The following is a 20,319-nucleotide window of genomic DNA, read 5'->3' as shown; positions in this document are numbered from 1 at the left end:
TATCCAGGAACTACGTGAAAGCTTGATAAAATCTCTGGACCCACTCAGATCTAATGTATTGGAAGCTGTACTTTATGAAGTAAGTGCACGTTAAAACCTAACAAGCTCTGGTCTAAGCAACTTCCTGGAACTTTGATTCCTGGAAGAAATAATGCCACACTCCAGCCTATGACTGCTGATTATATGTGAATGTCCTCTGGAAAAGTATGATATGGTTTGCAACTTGAGGTATTCTTTGAATTATTCCCAGCCAAATCATGTCTTAAATTAGAGGTCCTTGAACCTTCCTTGGTTGCCTTCATTTCCAGCCCTTTGAAATTCATCCTGCTTTTTTCCTCATGTTTTTCTGGGACTTTCCTTCTGAATCCAGAGAAAGCCTCCTCACCAGCAAGGAGCTTAAGCAGACTCAAATGCTTGCTATATATAATAATGCTGTATTAGGTACAGCATGGGGTATAGAAATTCAAAGACTGTCTGACTCTGAGCCACCTTTTTATTTAGTTGGAAAGATAGAAAGATACAGAGTGAAATAACTTATGTTCCTTTGTCTATTATCACATCTTCTGAATTTCTACAGTATGGTATGTTTCTGTGATGTTGGTAGGAAGGGATTATTAAACCTTTTTCTTAGATAAGGAAGTCAGGTTTAAAAATATTAAGGATTATTAATGTCATGGCTATTAAAGAGCTAGGATATGTATTCATGCCTTCTAGCTCCAGTTTTTTTCTCTTTTAAAATATTGTGCCACACTGTACCTTCTAATATCAAATTAATTTAAAGAAAAAACCATACAGGGTTACATAAGTAATTGTGGTAATTAAGAGGAAAGAAATTCTTTTACTGAAGGAGTCTGAGGAGGCTTCAGTGAAAGAGCAGTTAGTAGGATTTTGAAAGACAAGCAGGATTTATCTGGACAGAGATGGGATAAGCAATCTAAAAAGAGGACAAGAAGCAGAAAAGCACAGAGTCTGTTTAAAGAATAATGATGAGACAGTGTTGTTAGGCTGTTCTTATTTGGAATCTGGATTGTTCCAATCCAATTGAACGAGGCGTCTGAACTTTGCAGGTGTGGGAACTGTGTTTAGGGTAGAGGGACCACAGTGATTTCTTACTTTTTGTTTCATACTCTTGCACAAAATCCACTGTGCTGAGAGCCAGGGAGATATGACTGCATACATTTTCTTGGTGGGACCTAAAAATAGGAGTTTCTCGGCCGGGTTGTGTGTTATAGATTACCACAGCTGCTTTTTAAGGGCACTGTATTACTTGTGGATGGTTGGGAATAAGTTCTCTTCCTTTTTAGGAGAATGTGGGTAGATGATGTGCAGGACCACAGAAAAAATAGTGACCTTCAGAAAGCGGCTGAGATCAAGATCAATGAGAAGTGTAAACTTAAGACCTGGAAACAGAACCCTGGATATTATAAAGGGGATTTTTCAGGTGTGCAGAGGCTCTGAAAATCCGAATTGGTTTAGACCTAGAAGGAAACGGCGTCTGATTTGCTTTTCAAAGTGAGAAGACCCCCTACCCTTGGGGTCGGCCGCCCTCGCAACAGGACCTGCCTTTGTGACGTGGCCGGCAGCCATAGTCTCATAGCTAATACCTGGGTGGGTGAGGTTCAGAGCCAGTGGCCCCGCGGAAGCGGGAGCGGGGTCATGGCTGAAGGGGCTGAGCCCATGGACGGATCCCAAGGTACTGAAGTTAAAACCCAGCAGCCCGCGGAAAGAGTCCTCGCGGGACCGCTGAGGCGGGGCTCCGGCTCCGTGCTCAAGGTGTCCCAGCTATTGCTCCGTGCCATCGCCGGGCACAAAAGGCTGACCCTAGCGACTCTCAAGAAAGAGTTCGGAAATGCGGGCTACGAGGTGCGCAGGAAGTGCGGCCGCCTCTTGGGCAAAGGGTCCAGGTCTGAAGGGAAGGGCCTTCTCCTCCGGGTGAGCGGTAGCGAAGCCGCCGGCTGCTTCAGGATCTGGAAGGTTCCTAAGCCGAAGAGAAAGCCAGGACGCCCAAGGCTGGAGGAGTGCGTGCGCTCGCCTAGGACCCTTCTCCGGGCGCGGGCGCCGGCGCGGAACTCACGCAGGCGCAGGCGCTCTGCGCGCAGCAAGGCGGCCAGGAAGGCATGGAGGGGGCGCTCGAGGGCAGACTCGAGGAAGGTGAGGTCAAGGGCCAAGTACCTGGTGAGTTCCAGAACCAAGCAGAAAGGGAGGGCCAAGAAGGAAGACATCAGGCCCAGATCCCGAAATGAGAAGAGGCCAAGCTCCAAGGCTAGGGAAGAAAAGCAGGACCCGGAGAAACCGGTGAAACGGACCGTCCAGAGGCCAACTTCTGCTAAAGCCAACCGGACTTCGCTTGGGCAGGCGAAGACGTGCGACTCGAGGGCTACTCGCACCAAGACTTCTGCTAAAGCTGGTGTTCGGAGCGCCGCCGGGAGTCCATAGTGTGGGAGCCACGCGCCTTCCTCCAGGCACAGATGCCTTTCCCCATAGGCTTCAGTGAGCGCAGCTCCTCACATTCGTTGAAATGAACAAAACTACATACAAGACCTTTCCACCACATTGTGTCTGTTTCCTCTTTGCCGCACCTGAAGGGGAAAGGGTGGGTGTTGAGCTGAGACCTGTAGCAGAAGCATGTCGGTTTAAGACAGAACAAGGAGTATGACATTCTGTTTCTGCTGCAGTAGCCAGGAAAATGCCTTTCAAAAGGGAAAAAAACAGAAGAGAGCCAGCAACTTCACGGGGTTAGAGGATGTGTTGGATTAATGTTAGACAGCCTAGCAAATCTAAATTGAGTTTTGGAGAGAAAGGCAAGTAAGGACCGAAGTGGGGGGCATCACTGGGGCAAGAGAATAGACAGCCTTTAGGTTAAGTGGTCCCACTAATCCAAAGTGTTCTTACTGGAAATTCCTTTTAGAAGACGACCTGTCTCCCGCAATTGATTGTAATGCATTTGTAATTTTTGCCCTGATTTGATAATTGTTTTAACTTAGAAAAATATGTCTTATATATTAATTCTCAATTGAGTGACAGTGTGTGTGAAAGCATCTAGCACAAGGCTTGAGTCATGGTAGGTGCTTATCACAAGAATTATATATGAATATAAATGATTTGTGATAAAGTGATAATGTGCTACCACAGAAAACTATACTGGATCAGTGCTTAAGAGACCAGGATCCTAGTCAAAGTGCTGCCACTCTGACCTTAACTAAGTTATTTAATCATTCATGGTCTTGGTTTCCTTCTCTGTTTAAAAAAATGCTGGAATTAGAGTAGGATTATTTTAGGTGATCTTAAGTGTCCGTAAAATGATAAGAGGGACTTAGACATCATGGTGTATGCTTTGATTGACAAAATTCATTAAGGGAATTATCAGCTGGGAAAGCACTAGCTCCTAGTGAGGAAACTACTAAGATATACAGAATGCATATCAGAAATAAAAGAAGATGGGGAAGGCCAGATAATGAATAGCTAGATCTTTGCTCTTCTCAAAACACATGTGCTAAGCACTGTATACCAAATTGGAGCAAATATATGATTTCTTTGGATTCTGAAAGCAGGCATGAAGCCCACTATGAGAAGAGTTCTCATGCCGCCAGCTAGGACAGGACACAGAAATGGTTCTTTGGGAAGTAAACATCAGAGCTTTTTAGAGTATACCTGACCAAACTTTTCCCAGAAAATTCTGATATCTTTTATAAGGGGGCACGGGATTTATATTTAAAACAAACTTAAGTGATGCTAATATTCACTTGCACCTTTAAATGAGGATCACTCCTTTAAGCTTATACAATGTAACAGCAAAACGCATGCCCTGTATTTCATCTATAGATGATCTGAACTTTGAAATCTCCCCCAGCTGTAATTAGTTTTACTATGCACTTGAAGTGTCTGTAACAGGCAGAATGAAGCAAACAATCAGAAAATAGCCACCTGAAGAAAAGGCAAAGAGAAACATTGTCTACTGAACACAATTAGAACAAACTAATCAAATGCCTGTATGATCGCCAGATGTTACTGCCCCTTTATAGTTCCAGGACGTTTTTATTTAAAGAACAAGATGGCCTCAAATTAGAAATCCCTTTCCCCTAAATTAGGATGGGAAGGACACTGGCAACAACTTGTTTTCTATATTTCCTAGGAATCTTCATGCTTCTGTTTGTATTATGATGTTTTTCTTCATCTAAGCAAATGTTATTAATCACTCAGTAAACTTACCAAATTAAGTAAATTATTTATATAATTTACATAGCTAACAATGGTCATTTCAGATTATTTTCATTGATAAGCTTTAGGGTGACTGTACTCTGATTAAATATAAGGCATGACCTTAACTCATAGGTAGGCCATTCAGATTGTTTAGGTCATGATTCTAACTGGATACTTCTGTGGAGAAACTGCGAAGAATAGCTCACTTCATTCCTAGTGTTAATTGGTGACTAAGTGTCTGCAAGATTCTGTATGTTTTGCTGAGAATAAAGATGGATAAAACATAATCCCCACTTTTTAGTGCTCAGATTCTAGTGGCATTTGGATATTTAACTTTGGTTAAATATTTGGATATTTAATTTTGGTCAGAGCACTGGTCTCAAAACAATAGATTTCTCCTGTTCTTCCTTCTCCTCTGGGGATCTCTAGGAGGCAAGGCTGTCGGTTGGACTGCAGATTCAGCCAAAACCTAAGTGCCTAGTAAGGACAGGAAGATAGGCCATTTGGGGAATTGATAGAGGGACACCATGCTGAAAGGGGCTGAAAGAAAGCGAAAGGATTTGGAAGACAGGAACTGAAGACTGGCTGAGGGGGTGTTAGCCTGAGTCCTGTCAGTGCCAGGAAAGACATCGATATGGTAAGAAGAACGAAGTCAGGATGTCAGTAGTCCACTGGAGTTGGCAGAGAGAACAGGCCCATCAATGAACAATCACAGTTGTGTTTCTCCTCCTCCTCTTGTCAGTTCCTTGCCTCTTCCCTGTGTTGGTTAGCGGAGAGGCTATACATGTCAAAAGCTTTATTCCAAGTGACTGGGGGGAATTAAGAGCGAATGCAAGAAAATAAGGAAACACATGGAGCACAAGGCAGGTGGCAAACAGCCTGGGTGGTGTTAAGAAAGCTGCAGAGACACATCACCCCTAAGAGTAGGACTGAAGCTCTTGAAGGCGACTCCCATGGAGAAGAGCAAAGCCTTTGGGGTGTACCCAGTGCCTGCAGAATGGTTTCCTGCCCCCATCCCAGTGAAGCTCCATGGGTAAGAGGCCATGTCAGTGGGTCACAGGCTGGTTGGTTTCCCCTAGGCCAGTTTTCCATGATTTTTCCCCATGTTGTTTCTCACCCTGTCCTCTTGATACCCTCTACCAGATGCCCATCCTCTTCACCCTAAATGGTGAATGTATCTGATGGACTCAATTGTGCAGGTTTCTTCTGGGTCCCCCCAAACTTCCAGTAATTGTGAATTTGTCTGGGAGGTCAATTCACTCACCATCTCAGGTTCCAGACTTAGGCTCAGCACTTTAAGGGTCTCCCGAGAATGGGTCAGCACTTACTCAACCCTGAGATATGGAAGGCCTCCTTATATTTGTGTGCAAGGTCCTTGTTCCCTCACCCTTGGCCTGGCTTCCTCAGCACTCTGCTCCCTCAGTCTCCAGAATGGGTTGCGTCCCCAGATGATGGAAGTGACATCTGCAAGCCAAGTCACTAGGGAGGGAGGTGGGAAGACCTAACATGGGTACCTTAAGGTGTTTCTTTCAGGAAGGGCAGCAAGGGGACTCCTGCATGGCTGTGACTCCCCCTAGAGCTGTCTGGTGTTCCCCACTTTGTTGTATCAGGAAAGAAGAGCTGAGAATGGAGGGGAGAGGAGAGGATGGAGAGAGGAAGCCAGTGACACAGCCAATACATTCTTTATTCAACTGACAGGGACCATGAAGAGTAGATTATAGATCTCTATAGATAGAGATGAAGGTCCCTGGTTGGATGATCCATAGGAAGTCCACTGTCCATCAGAGGGAACTAAGTCAGACAATAGCTAGAAGTCTGGAAGTTAGGCTGGATGGCCAGTGGGTGTACACCCCTGAGGCTGCCTGATTCATGGTGTTCTGAGGGGGGAGGGGTCAGCTGAGGAAGATGCTGAGTATAGGGACCATGGCCATATCCAATCCTCCAGGCCTGGAACAGCCCTCACCTGGCACATAGTAAGCACACAAAAATGGGTTGTAGAATTGAAGCTTATTCTCAGGAGCCAAAAGAGACAGGAGGGGACTGAGTTTTGAAAACTGCATCAAGGGAAGAAGAGTCTGTAGGGAGGGTGTAAAGGGCCTGGGTTTGGCGGTACAGGCAACCTTGGCCAAGTGCAGATGTGGGAAGTTATGTACAAGAGAGAGGGGTAGAATAGGGTGATGGTAGTTGAGCTGCTACAGCGAAGCCAAGAATCTGAGGGAAGAAAGTGGGAAGTGTGATGAAAGGACCCTTCTTAGTAGACTTGAAGATGAAAGAAAAGAAACTGGACAATAGGCAGAGGTACAGGTAGCAAGTAGGCTCACAATAGAATGGAACTGGCTAGAAACTGGAAGAGAGAAAGAAACTATAATGGAAGAAGGGTAGGAAATTGGGAAGGAATTGGGAAAAACAAATGCCCTTGGGAAGGTGTGGCATTCCCCAGGAAAAACAAGAGAACCAAACCAAATGAAAGAGCAGTGGGAGTGAAGAGTGGAAGAGGAGCTGTTTATTGGACAGATGGAGGCAGTGACAGGAGAGAGGTAGAGCCTGAGGCCTAGAGTTTCTCTGCCTTAGGAGAGAGAAGCCGATCATCTCCAAAGAGACTGAGGTTCATACTAATCTTTTGACCTTGCAGAACCCCAAAGAGGTAGCAGGTTTGCAAGGATCCTCATGGGTATGTCTAGGACAGAGGGTGAAGGAGGTATCAGGGCCAAGACAGAATCTTCAAAGCAGGAGAATACATTTTTGATATAGCCACTGTGGCTTAATTAGTTACAACGTCTACCTGGTGAACAGTCTAGGTTCAGATTTCATGTCATATCTTACTAAATGAGCCTGGTTTCCTCTTATGTCCTGGGGGTTTCTCTGATCCTCCTACTGCCCTTGCCCACAGGGTTGGCCAAATCATGGTGAGAAATTCTTTGCATGGCACCTTATTGGTCTTCAGTGCAATTGTGAGGTAAGAATACTTGGGTCCTTAAGGGCTTGGGACAGATGGCCTTACTCTGCCTCTGTGCTGAGGAAATGCCCACCCCTTTGCCTCCAGGGCAACTCATATTAGGCCTGAAAAGGACCAGGTAAGGAGGACCATTTCTTTGGATGTCCATTTTTGTTTTATGTTGGATTTACCATCTTTGAGATGTTTGCTCCTTTTTGTCTTTTTAGATTTCTAGACTGGTGAAACCTCAGTTTTAGAAGCTCCAGCCTCAACCAATTACAGAAGCTTAGTAGTTACCCCACCAGTTTCTGAAATTGGTGACTAACCCAGTTCTTATCCCGACTTAAGGATGGTGGAATACCTTGGGACTCAAGAGGAATTGAACTGAGGAGCAACTATCCTAGGATTTTGCAGAAAATAAATCTGAGAACACGGGTGTCAAGATTCCATCTCTCCCTATTTGAAGAGGGTGAGGAACCACTGGTTAAAATGTAATCTGGATCTCCTAGCCATTGGTTCCAGTTCACACTTGGGTCCACATAAAATACCCTCAAAGGCAGGTTAAAGACCAATTGCTGGATTCCATCCCCACAGTTTCTGAATGTTTGTCCAGGGTGAAAATTTGCATTTCTAAGATAACTTCTTCTAGGTGATGTTGATGTTGCTTGTCCAGAGATTCACTTGAGACCCATAAATTTTGCCATCGCAGAATCTCTAAGGGATCCAAGGGAATAGATTTCACTTTTTGTTGTTGCCCAGCCCCGTTTACCCCCATCCAGAGCACTCAACTGAACAGAACTGGAAAGAACTTGTTCTCTGGAACCTCTGGTTCTGAGTCAGGGCTCACTTTGCCCTTGATGGAAACAAGAAATAGTGATTTGATTGTAGGAGTGCTGGAAAGGGGAGGATTTTATCCCAAGTTATCATCTCTTTGCTCCCTGAATGCATAACATCATTTTAACAAGGAAACTTTCCCTTCTTCCACTATCAGAGCTACAGCTTAAAATGTTGATAGCTCTGGGAAAGTCAACCCTTTGGCTGTAGTCTCCATTGAAAGGGATTCTTTGCAGAGATACCCTAATGGGGTGGAAAGGCAGGGATACTTGGGTTCTGAATAGGGCAGAGGCACCACACAGGGGAAAAAAGATGACAGGTTTCTAAAGACTGACTTCCCTATTTACATCTTGTCCAGAGAGAACACGGAGACATTTTTTTATTTAAAGGGTGTAGGGTAGGGTAGACACGTGGCAGGAGGGAGTTGGGAGGAAGATGGGAGTTTTCCCTGAGGGAAAAATCACTCAAATCTCTTTACCCAGCTGATGGCTGTTGCTTACTTTATTTTTTGTCCGAGGGAAGTGGTGTTGGACGGAGGTAGAGAACGACAGTGGTACAGTAGAAATGACCTAAAGGGATGCCCCTTCTGCCAAATGCCCTTAGATTCCACGATGCCTTTCAGTTGGGTGCTGAGTGCACCTTCACTTTGGGGGCTTCATTTTCCCTCCTTAAAATTACAAGAGATCAAAGGCTGGAGGTTAACACCTGGTTTTTAAGAGGTGTGATCCGACGGTATGGAGGCTCACCTCATACAAGTCTTTAAAAAAAAGGTTTGTGAGAAACTGGATTTGTCAGCAAGTCATATAAATTTTTAAGAAAGCACAGAGTGTAAGCAATACCTTTCAAATCATTAAAGACTGAATACTCTCCTGATATCCTACTGCCTCTGGTATCTTAGTCCTTAAAATGTTTAGAGATCCTTGCCGTGTAATTCTTGACACAAATATATAATGACCATATTGGATCAGGGGAACTCCTTCTCTTTGACCCCCATTTAGTGATGCCATGGATGGGCTCTGACCCTGCTAAATGTGAGTGAACTACCAATGTCTTTTCTTCTCAAAAGTGAGTTTCTGTTTTTTTATCAGATTCTCAAAAGGGTCTGTGATCTAAAACAGGTTCTGGACAATGCTCACATAGAGCTGATTGTGTTAATGTATGAGGCATAGTAGAAGATAAAAGAAATGGCATCATTCAGTTTTGCCAATGGAATTCAGTATTTTTCTATGCCCTGGGGTGTCTCTCAATACTGATCCTAAAATGCTCCCGTCTCAGAGGACCTGGGACAAGGATGCCTCACAAATGGCTGGCCATTTTGCTCTATTCATAGGAATGTAAGCAAGAGAAGTGCATTCTAGGCAAAATGGGAAGGCTGCCCTGAGCAGAAGGGAGGTGGGGGCTGGATTGCTCAAGTTATATCCACTGTAAGAAGCCCAGTCAGTAAAATGACTCTTATCAACTCCATTTGGGCCCAGGACTCTGAGGAGCTATGATTCACTCAGTTTTTCCTAAGCAAGTGGAAAAGCCATTAAACTAGATTGTTGCAGCTCACTTCCTCTTGTCTTTCTGGTTAATTCCACCAACTGTGATTGAGAAACAAGTGTGTTAAGGAAAAACCAGAATCTAAGCATTAAAGAGAAAATATCCCACTTCCATCCTCTTTGCTTTTCTCCCTCCCTACCCACAAGCTGCTCTTACATACAAGGTAATTTTTAAATTATAAGACTGGTATTAACACATCATCAATAAAGAGAAACAATGACCAATGTATTAACCGATGCTAGAATACTTATGCATGTTAAGAGTCAGTGCAGATATTTTCCCAGAACTGGGAGGAGAACCAACCAGAAAGCTTATTACCCTGCATCAGCTGAATAGATAAGTCACAGCTATTTTCCCTAAAGTTCTATTTAGGGGAATGAGATCCGCAAGAATGACTCTGCCCCTTGATGAGGCAATCAAGGTCAGACAAGAGTGATGACAACAACCTGCAAGCACTGTGACTCCTGCCGTTAACTTCTCAGTAGTTAAAACAAGACCCAAAAACCCACTCAGCACAAAGCTGCTATATGCACCTGACTTGAAATTAATAAGACATAGCTCACCTCACAGAGGATGTCTCTCTCTCCACTTAGGCAAAAACAATCTGTGGCCCAGAGATTCAGACCTAGACTTACATATCCAAGTTGTCTTGATCTCAGTGATACTGGGGAAGGCTGTATACCTCAACCCCCAAAACTTAAGCCTTTCTACTAGGGCTCCCTGAATCTCTCAGCTTGCTTATAACCTTGAAACAAAACAAACCAAAAACCCCATACAATTCCCACTACCCTCATCCACAGAATACAGCTCCTAGAAAATCTAGCTTATACAGTTTGTACTTTGCATGCTCTCTTCAAAGACCCTGCACACAGACACACAGACACATATAGACACTGTCAAGAGGAGAGGGGTCTGTTCAAGGGAATAAAGTATTTTTCTTCTGTGTGGGCCTGGGTTACCTGGGGGTATAAGGTCCATCTCTTAACACTGTAGCGCAATCTCTCAGCTAGATATATGTATATGCAGGGTGAAGGGAGCAGGAATGGGGGAGGGGGTGAGAAGGTTACTGTTTGTTTTTCAGCAGGTGGGGTGAGAGGTGTGGATGTATATTCAGATGATTGGAGTAGGGGTGATGGGCCCACACAGGAATGAGGTCTGCCCCTCAGCTTTCATTTGGATAAAAAAGGGGGCTCTGGGTGCCTGATCACTCACTCACTCCTGTTTCCTTATTCCTCTGTAACCCGGTGTTCACCAGTGTGGTTCAAGGAGTCACCAGTTCTGTGAGATGCGAGACAGAAAGGATACTGAGGTCAAATAAATTTAGGAAACACTGCAGTAAGAAAGGCTTAACCATTTGCTCTAATGCATAAATTTTTGAGCCTTTAATAAGCTCATATGTGTTTTCTCTCTCTCTCTCTCTATATATATATAGAGAGAGAATAGTTATGTTATAGAAGGGTGATACTCAAAATATTTAACAACTGGTATGGCACAGGTTTCAACCAATCAAAATGGGCCTTAGCCACAAACTGCTGGTACCACTGTATCCTGGAAAACAGGATCAGGCTGAATATCAGCCCACCCAGTAAGCAGCGTTTCCCAGAAGTTTTGCCCAAAGAACTCTACTTTATGTGGCATCTCACAGAACTGGGGAGAAAGGCTCTGGCTAATGCTGGAACTGCATCTCTCTAGGGATGGGGCCAGGACTCATGATTCTGACCACGGGGGTGCAGGAGAGGGGCAGCTCTGGCAGAGACCCCTGGTAGCACCGGCTGACAGATGTGACTACAGCTGCAGCAGAAATAGATTTCAAAAGACAGCTGTCCCTCTGTCCCAGCTGCTCCGGGGACTCTGTCCCTGGTGGGTCAGCAGGTGCCTGTCCAGGTGGTGTTTACGGCCGAAGCTCTTCTCACAGCGCGGGCACTGGAAGGGCTTCTCCCCGGTGTGTGTCAGCCAGTGTCTCACCAGGTGGTGCCGCCGGCCAAAGCTCTTCCCACACTCGGTGCACACGTGGCACTTGGGCACGGGTGGCGCGCGCTGCCGCTTCCTAGCCCCAGGGCTCTCTCCAGCCTCTTGGCCCTTGCAGGATTTGCCATCTGCGTGCACTCTCTGGTGGCTGGCTAGATGGGAGTTGCATCGGAAATTCTTGCCACACTCAGGGCACCTGCTGGGCTTGTCATGTAGGTGGGTTTTCTGGTGTCGGATCAGGTGATGTCTTCTCCCAAAGCTCTTCTCACACTTGAGGCAGCTGTAGGGCCTCTCCCCGGTGTGTGTCTGCTGGTGCCTGGCCAGGTGGGAGCCCCACACAAACTGTTTACCACACTGCGGGCACGTGTGTGGTCTTAACAGGGAATCCATTTCTGTGCTACACAGAAGGTTTGAGAAGCTATCTTCCTGAAGAAAAGGTGGGCCGAGGAGCATGCCTCTGGAGCTTCTGGGCATGGAATCCCAGTTCACATCCTGCTCTGGGTTCCAGAGAACAGTATCCTCAGACACACTAGATAACATTCTGGGAGGCTCTGCTTCTAGTTCAGGGGTATCCCCCTCATGCTCACTTCCATCTCCTGTGGAAAAAGGAAAATACAGACCCCAAGAGGTGAGTCACAAGGGAGTAGCCCAGGACTGAGTCACAAATGAGGCTGTATGATGCCTATTAGGGTCTAAACCTCACCCCACAAAGGCTGAGAGACAGATTTTAATGTTGTACAAGACAGTATAAGAGGTACAGTGGTGAAAGCTTAGACGTAGGGGACAGATACCCACAAAATCTCAGTTTTCCCACACCTCTGTAAGCCTTCATTTCTTCTTCTGTAAAATGGGAATAATTATAAGGTAAATGTTATAAGACAGATAGGATAGTAGCTTCTATTAAATAGTCTATGCTATTGTTGCTGTCTATTTATTACTATTATTTATTTAGCACTTAAAGAAAACTATTAATCACCATCACCATGAAGAGAGGTGAGGAATGGTCTGAAATCACTGGCCAGGTGACATCTTGTCAGCAACACTGGAGACATTGTGGAAGGCATTTCCACAATGGGTGGCAGGTTGAACAATGACGACTAACATTTATTGAGTGCTTACTATGTGCCTGGTACTGTTTGACTATGGTAACATATTTAAATCTCATAATAATTTATAGATGAGGAACCCAAAGAGAAGTTAATTACTTTTCCAAGGTTCCACAGGTATGGTCCTAGATTCAGATCCACAAAGTTTGGCTCTAGAGCCTGCCCTCTAAATTATTATGTTACACTGTCTTGCCTTTGAAGAAAAAGATCTCTGAACCATTCAATGCTATAACTGTCTGAGGCAGAGGAGGGGTTGGAGGGACATGTAATGATCACCTCCAAAAGTGGCGAAGGTCGTGGCTGAGTCTATCATACATCATTACCTGTGTATGTGACCTTCAGAATGTCCCTCTCTTCTAAGTCTGGGGGTTCGGGGACCCATTGTTCTTCCCCTCCTTCTAGTTGAGAAAGCATATCCAGTTTGGGAATTGGAAATCCTGACCATGGGAAAAGAAAACAGGGATGTCAGTTTGTTCAACTGTACTTTTCATTTCTGAAAAAAGCTGTTTCCTAAATTACTCCTTGGAACTCTATAGATAAAGAAGGTCAGATACAACAAGCCTTTCCCTCCCCCCACTCCCATTTCTGTGAAGTCCCCTCTTCTTTCAGAAAATCATATTCTCTTTCCAACAAGTGTTCTCTTTTGTGCGAATTTCAAATACTTTCAGCTCAACTGTTCTTTCTGGTCATAACTTCACTTAATTAGCCCTACTACAGCTGTCTCACCCCCACCCCCACTCTCATCTTTCCCTAGATGGTTTCTGAGTTTCCAAGGACTCAGTTCCACTCCTTAGGTGTCCTTCTCTCTGAAAGAACCTGCCAATTCCCAACCAAGAATTGCCTACAGTTCTCTAATAATTCACAGCACTTTGTCATTGTTTTTTAAAAAGTGACACTTCTGTTCTCTTTGGATTAACCCTAGTGCTCTTTCCCTAGTGGAAACCTAGACAGATTCCCTGCCAAGAAAAGAACCCCAAATGGACAGTATGCAACAGTCCCAGAGCAGATGGCTCCTCTCCCAGAGCACAGTCACTGAGCGGCTGGGGAAGGTTGTGCTTACTCAGAGACACCACTATCCCACAGTTTTCCTGCATGACATATTCTCCATAGAAGTCTGTTTGAGAAGGGTCCAGGCTCCGCCACTCCTCCTGAGAGAAGCACAGTGATACATCCTTGATGGTTACCAGGCCCTGAAACAAAATGCAGCATCATCTGTCAGCAGCTGTTCTTTAAGGAAAACGGGGTCTCAGTATAAAAGGCTGAGGTGGTGGTAGAGGAGAGGTGGCAAGAGAGGGTCTAGAAAAAGAACTGCCCAGAGGTTCCTGGGCAGGGAACATGATTTTGGTGAAGAGGAAAGGGGTAAAAGTAATGGTCAGGGTGTGAGCAATAATGTCTGTAGAGGAGATTCCTAAGTTGGGACCACGAGAAGTTGGAGGCACTCACTGGTCCCTCTGTGTAGTTACATGTGTCTGCCCAGTCTCTTCTCATCTGCCTTTCTTCACTGCAGAAATTGTGTACAAGTGTCTCCTTTGTCTCCTTGACCTTCCCTTTCCTATCTGCACGAAACAATATGGATAAACTGTTCTTTCTGGCCTCCTCCCCCTATTATGCCATATCCTTATCTTTTAAGGCAGCATAGTCTGGCAGTTAGGAGCCCAGATTCTGGAGCCAAATGACTCCTAGCTCTGTCACTTAACATTAGCAGTATGACCTTACACAAGTGCCTTAATCTCTTCCTGTCCAATGTTCTTGTCTGGGGATAACTGCGTTTCTCTCAGGGTTAAACGAGTTAATGTACATAAAGCACTCAGAGAACAGTAAGCATGGTCAGCACTCTGGATTACGGATACGACAGCTACTATTATTACTAACTTCCCGTGGCTCCCCCCTTGCCTTCTGAATCTAAACTTGTTTTCTTTCTCTGGTGCTGCCCCTCTTCATACCTTTCTGTCTTCTATTCATGTCCATAAATGCTCCATCATCCACCTAATTCAGTCTACTTTATGTTCTTCCAAGCTTCCTTCAGGTCCTCTTTTCCTAATCTTTCCAGATTTCTTGTTTTAAATTTAAAATAATTTATTTTTGACTGTGCTGTGTCTTTGGTGCTGTGCATGGGCTTTCTCTAGTTATGGTGAGGAGGGGGCTACTCTCCAGTTGCGGTGAATGGGCTTCTCATTGCAGTAGCTTCTCTTGTTGTTGAGTTCAGGCTCCAGGGTGCATGGGCTTCAGTAGTTGTGGAGCTTGGGCTTTGTTGCCCCATGGCATGTGGAATCTTCCCAGACCAGGGATTGAGCCTGTGTCCCCTTCATTGGCAGGCAGAATCTTAAGCAATGGACAACCAGGAAAGCCCATGATTTATTTCTTAATGAACATTAATGAATTTTTCTTAAATTCTCCCTGTGGCTAGCACAGCTATCAAAAACAAAACAAACTCAATCTGTAGGAATTTTCTTCTTCTCATCATGCCTCCATTCATTTTTCAAAAGGGTATGAGTCCCTTAGAAAGGGATAGAATCTGTGCAGATATCAGACTAAATAACAATAGTGATCAAGTGAAATGACAAATCAATTAAATGAAGTGAAGTAAAAGTTGCTCAGTTGTGTCTGACTCTTTACAACCCCATGGACTGTAGCCTGCCAGGCTCCTCTGTCCATGGAATCTTCCAGGCCAGAATACTGGAGTGGGTAGCCGTTCCCTGCTCCACGGGATCTTCCCAACCCAGGGATCAAACTCAGGTCTCCTGCATTGCAGGAAGATTCTTTACCGTCTGAGCCCCCAGGGAAGCCCAATGGAATGACACAAAGGCTACAGAAAGGCAGCAGTGACGAGACCTTGAGAGAGGCCAAGAGAAGAACATAGCCCACCTGTGATCCTGCCGCAAGAAGTGCAGCTGCCATCTCCCAATCTCCAGTGCTCCCTTCCTGGGGAATGGCAGGAACCCAGGGAGTGGACTGAGCTGGTGAGGGGAGAGAGGAACCATTAGAGATGGAGCACCCATCTTTTTCCAGTTAGAGCCTGGGCCTTATTATAGTGGTGCTTAAGTGTCATATTTTTTCCCCTATATCTATGTCCACTGGTAAGACTCAAATGCATAAATGTATTGTAGTAGAAGAGACCTTCCCTCAAATGTTCTGAAAGGGTACCGAGTGGTTTTTAGTAGAGCATTTATGTCATTCATTTCTACTAAACTAGCTGTGGTTTGAATCTATATTATTCAAATGTAATTTTCATCTTGTAAAGTGCATTTTACTGGGTGTGTTTTCCAGTGGCAGTCAGTGTTTCTGTCACTTCCTTTGTCTCCCATATTTGTTACCACTAACCATGTAACAGGTGGAGGGAGTGATTATGTAAGAAATGGGAGAAACCCAGTCACATGGTTTGCAGAATCCAGATGCTCCTTATATTTTTCTGACTAGGGCCTGTAAGTTCTTTCTATTTCTGTGGCCTGGTCCTGGTACTAACTGTGCTGTTCAGTCAGTCCATGGCAATTTGGAGGTTTTTAATTCTGCTTTTTCAATAGAGATTAGAAGATTATTCTCTGCATTGTGCTTCCCACACACACCCTATGGGCTCTCACCCTTCTCCTGAAGGGACTGTGGCTCCTCTTCAAGGTCACAGCACAGGTGCTCCAATGGCCCTGGAGCTGTTCTCCATGGCCCCTCTTCCTGGCTTCCCCTTTCCATCTGGGGCTCTGCTCTATCCAGCTGGACATTCATTGACTCCCATCCTGTCCCCAGGGCTGCTGTCTGTTCTGAAAGCATTTTTGCTGCAAACCCAAATTGTGACCTGGAACAAATTCATATCAGTTATGCCCATGTCAATGGAAAGGGGTGATAGTCCTAAGGGAGTTAGGGAGAACAGTCCAGGGATAAAAGATGAAACTGGATAGGGAGAGCTTGATGGAAGATGAACTTTAAAAGTTTGATGTGTTCCAATCAACTGAACCTGAACCAGAAATGAGCAAGTGCTATATAGTAAAGTCACTAATGGTTATTTTGGGGACCTCATGTTTGGTAGAACTTCATTAAAAAAAATTCTGGAAATTCAAAAGCTATCAATTAATTTCAACCACTGAAAATACTTAATCTGGGAATCTCAACCACTGAAAATAAGCAATCTGGAAATATGCAGGAGGGAATGCAAACAGATTTGCATTCAACAAAAATGGAGGTAATCCCACATAAGATTGTCTGCCACAAACTCCATTCTCATCAGTTTAGAATGAAATGATTACCATAGGTAGAAGTCATAGTCAAAGGGTGTATTTCTCATAAGGCTGAATCAAATGGTGCCTTACTTAGAACAAGCCTCAACAAAGAGACTTACAACCTATCATTCTGTTGTAGAAAATCAGAACTGGTAGTAAATATGGTGGACAGATCAATAACTTGGAAAGCAGATGTAAGATTCTAAAGCAACCCTAACAGATAAGAGAAACTGTTGGCAGTGAGGAGCTACGTCTAAAGAAGAAGAAGAAAAAAAAAAGAACATAAAAAATTTTGTATAGGTAGAAAAAGGGGAAACAGGTGTTGCTAACATGACCCTGGGATGAATAACAGCCCTGTGATTTAAGACATGGCAAAGAACCTGAGACACATGATAGAACAAGTCAGATCTCATTATAAAAACATATTAAAAAAACATACTCAATTTTAAAGAAGGGTATGGTGAAGCCAGAGTGTATTCCATCACAAGAAACAAAAGTGAAGAAAGGGATGGGAAATATGTCCATTAGGGAAAAGTTCAAAACAATGGACCTAGTCTTCTCTTGCCTTGGGAAGAAGGCTCATGAATGATGCTGCCAATGAATAAAAAGAGAGACGCTTTCTTTCTTTATGTAGATCTCTTCTCTTGATTGCAAGAGAATAGATTTAGGTAAGATTTAAAAATTCTTAATAATCCTGCAGTGTTGAAGCCTGCAGAGTTGAAGGCTCTTTGCTCTGGACCTTTTTGGAGCACGACAGGTTGTGTTGTGATAGCAGTCTCCCTGCCTTACAGCAGAGAAATAGTCTATAAGACTGTGCAGAGTCACTTTTTGCTTGGCAACATCATATTTTTGTGATTCTTACTCAATGCCCAAGCAATCAGAGTCAGTGAAAGTGTTCCAAAAACAGGTCAGAACCTCAGTAACAGTTCTGGCTCACTCACATTCATCTAATGACATTTGCAAGAACCCAGAAGCCTGGAACAGATAATGACAAATGTCAAGTTGTTTATTTTCTTGCCTATCTGTCTTTGACAAGAGAGGTAAATGAGAACTGTAAGCTCAATGAACAGCAAGGGAACAAATTCCCCTTTCATCTCAGATGTCCAAAGATGTCTCAGGGCCTCATGGGAACATTCTGGACTGATTCCCAGCTTAGGAGGTTTCCTTTTCAGAGACTTCTCATGAGAAAGAAAAATTCCCAATAAAGCAATAAAGGGGGAGTTCCATTTTAGAGTTCTCCTATGAATTCCAGCCCCTGTGTTCTCTTCACTTGTAATATGTAAAGCATGGATTCCTCCTTTTCACCAAAGGTCTTCCTCATCCACTAGCTTCGTTGGAAAGTCCTCCCTCAGGGCTTTACCTCTAGGTAAATATCTGGACACCTATCTGAGATCCATTTCTCCACCTCCCTAGCAGCAGAGTCCCTTGATAGGAAGCCTCTTTCGCAGGCCAGATGTGAGATTCTCCAGGCCACTGACAGAAAACCTGTGGAAGAAATCTCAGCAAAGGAGGGGGCGGGTACTTATCCTCAGACTGCCTCTGCTAAGATGTGCATGCTCTCGGAGCCAGCACCTGGGCAGTTAAGGTGTCAGCCCTAACCTGGATTTTCCTGGTTCCAGGATGTATCTCAGGCCTACTGGAGTCAGGGTTCTAGAAGTTTCGTTTCCCCTTTTGCTTCACATCTTAGGGGGGCATGGCACCTGCAGAAGTTGGTTTCTGCAGTGTGTGCTGTTGGACAGAGAAAGGGCCACGCTACCGAAATGAGTAGTAGCCCAAGGGCACAGGGACAGTCGCCGTCAGAGAAGCCTGGCCCCGGTCCCGGTCCCGGGCGGGGTGTGGGCGGGACGGGTGCCCACTCCGGAGTTGGGTTGCTTCGTCCCTCCTTGTCTCCGTGCCCGGGAGAGGGTCAGGTTTCAGAGAACTCGAGAGACAGGCAGAGCTGGAGCAGGGGAAGTGAGGTCAGAAAACAGGTTGCCCGTGAACTGGGACAGGGGCAAGTGAAGAAAAAGGAGCCACGGGGAAACCTGCGCGCGGTGACAGCGGCGGGAGCCCACGGGGCCTGACAGCGACGACGCTGGGGACGAAGAGACAGGAGAGGGGCGGGCACAGAATGTCAGCGCAGCCGACCCTGGGAATGGCAAGGGACCCAGAGGCCCTCCTCCCCGCTCCCATGGGTGACCGGCCCCCTCGCCGCCCGGGGAAGCCAGGTGTCCCTCCCTCCAGCCGTGACTCCCGCCTGCCCGGCCCCAACTCACCCGGGTCGGCTTGGCCTGCAGCCCGGTGTCTCCCTCCCGGGCGCCGCCTGCCCCTCCCCTCCGCGCTCGCTTCGTCGGAGCCGGCGTCCGCGGAGCCAGCGACAGGCGGAGACGGCGGCCCGGCGGGCGCGGGTGGGGCGGGCACAGGAAATCCCCGCCCGCTTCCGGGGCTCGGCGGCCGCGGCGGCGCTCGGAGGGGAGGGGCCGGTGCGGGGACGGGCTGCGGCCCCGGTGCCCCCGGGCCGGCCCAGCCCCGCGCTCCGGCGCCCGCCACCCCGGGGCGGCGCCGCTGGCCCGAGCGCGCGGATCCCGGCTGACGGCTGTCGCTCAGCCCCGCCCTCTCTCTGCCTGGTCACCTTCCCTCCCGGCCACTCGGCCCCCCGCCGGGTCCTTTGCACTTGGGCTCCTTAGTTACCTTGACATTGTGACAACCGCTGGTTATACGCCGGCAATTGCTATGAGGCTGATTTCTAGAGACAACGGTCTGAATTCTTCAAGGAGCTCACCTTCTAGCTTCCAAGCAAATGACGGTGATGATAAGGGGCTGAGAGAGCGTTGAGGAGGGGTCACTAATTCTGAACGAGGTTGACTTCACCCGAGACGTGTGTCTGAAGTAGGCCTTGCGGCTGCATTGTCCAGTTTGCGAGAGCCACCAACCAACAGTCCAGACAGAGGTGTGTTGTAACGTGCGCACCAGATAATGCGGAAGACAAAATTAGCGAAATGTACAATAGCTAATAAGCAATATTTCGAATATGTTGAGCTAAAATGTTTAAATTCACTTCACCTACTTCTTTTAGCTTTTTAAATATGGCTACTAAGGTGTTTGTATATGCGGCTTACGTATTTCTATTGCACAAAGCTACTTCGAAACAGTAAGATAGATTTGACTGGAAAAGATGAGAAAGGGGCTACAAAACAGAATAAACACACTACTCTTAGAATCTGTTTATAATCTACAAGTCGCATTCTTCGTCATCAGAACAATTCTGTACAATTGTATTTTATAGGCTTAACAAGTGACTCACTTAAGATCATAGGGGACAGACATTCCTTTAATATATAGTTATTTTTGCTATGTGCCAGGTACTGTAACTAAATCCTGGAAGTCAAAGATCCCAAAGGAATTGTCTGCCCGTGGATTCAAAAACTCAGTCTGTGGAAACACGTGTTAACAAATATTTGCAAAAAAAATATAACAGATGCTAAAGTGGAAGAGTATACTTTGCACTAGGAGCAAAGAAGTAAATGTGCATGGGTGGAAAGTCAGA

General features: G+C 45.7%; 2 protein-coding genes across 3 annotated transcripts; one reads left to right on the top strand and one right to left on the bottom strand.

Moving 5' to 3' along the window:
* Positions 1 to 1,308: 1,308 nt before the first annotated feature.
* Positions 1,309 to 2,436, top strand: H1-7 (H1.7 linker histone). The gene is made up of 2 exons (XM_065935087.1): positions 1,309 to 1,387; positions 1,514 to 2,436. The coding sequence occupies exons 1-2, from the start codon at positions 1,309 to 1,311 to the stop codon at positions 2,434 to 2,436; spliced, it is 1,002 nt and encodes a 333-aa protein (XP_065791159.1).
* Positions 2,437 to 8,338: 5,902 nt separating this feature from the next.
* On the bottom strand, positions 8,339 to 19,338 carry ZNF641 (zinc finger protein 641). Of its 2 annotated transcripts, XM_065934531.1 has the most exons (6): positions 19,049 to 19,338; positions 16,164 to 16,372; positions 15,451 to 15,542; positions 13,646 to 13,775; positions 12,909 to 13,022; positions 8,339 to 12,075 (listed from the first exon to the last, which is right to left on the bottom strand). In XM_065934531.1, exons 2-6 carry the CDS (start codon positions 16,345 to 16,347, stop codon positions 11,321 to 11,323), a joined length of 1,275 nt encoding a protein of 424 aa, XP_065790603.1. In that variant the 5' UTR covers positions 16,348 to 16,372; positions 19,049 to 19,338; the 3' UTR covers positions 8,339 to 11,320. The 2 variants fall into 2 exon arrangements, with proteins under 2 accessions (XP_065790603.1, XP_065790602.1); XM_065934530.1 differs by lacking the exon at positions 12,909 to 13,022 and having other exon boundaries at positions 19,049 to 19,181.
* Between the last annotated feature and the right edge of the window lie 981 nt (positions 19,339 to 20,319).

This window comes from Muntiacus reevesi, chromosome 4 (genome assembly GCF_963930625.1).
Source record: "Muntiacus reevesi chromosome 4, mMunRee1.1, whole genome shotgun sequence".
In the NCBI taxonomy this organism is placed as follows: domain Eukaryota; kingdom Metazoa; phylum Chordata; class Mammalia; order Artiodactyla; family Cervidae; genus Muntiacus; species Muntiacus reevesi.
Note: the sequence above shows the minus strand (reverse complement) of the source record. Positions and strands in the feature narration are given on the sequence as shown.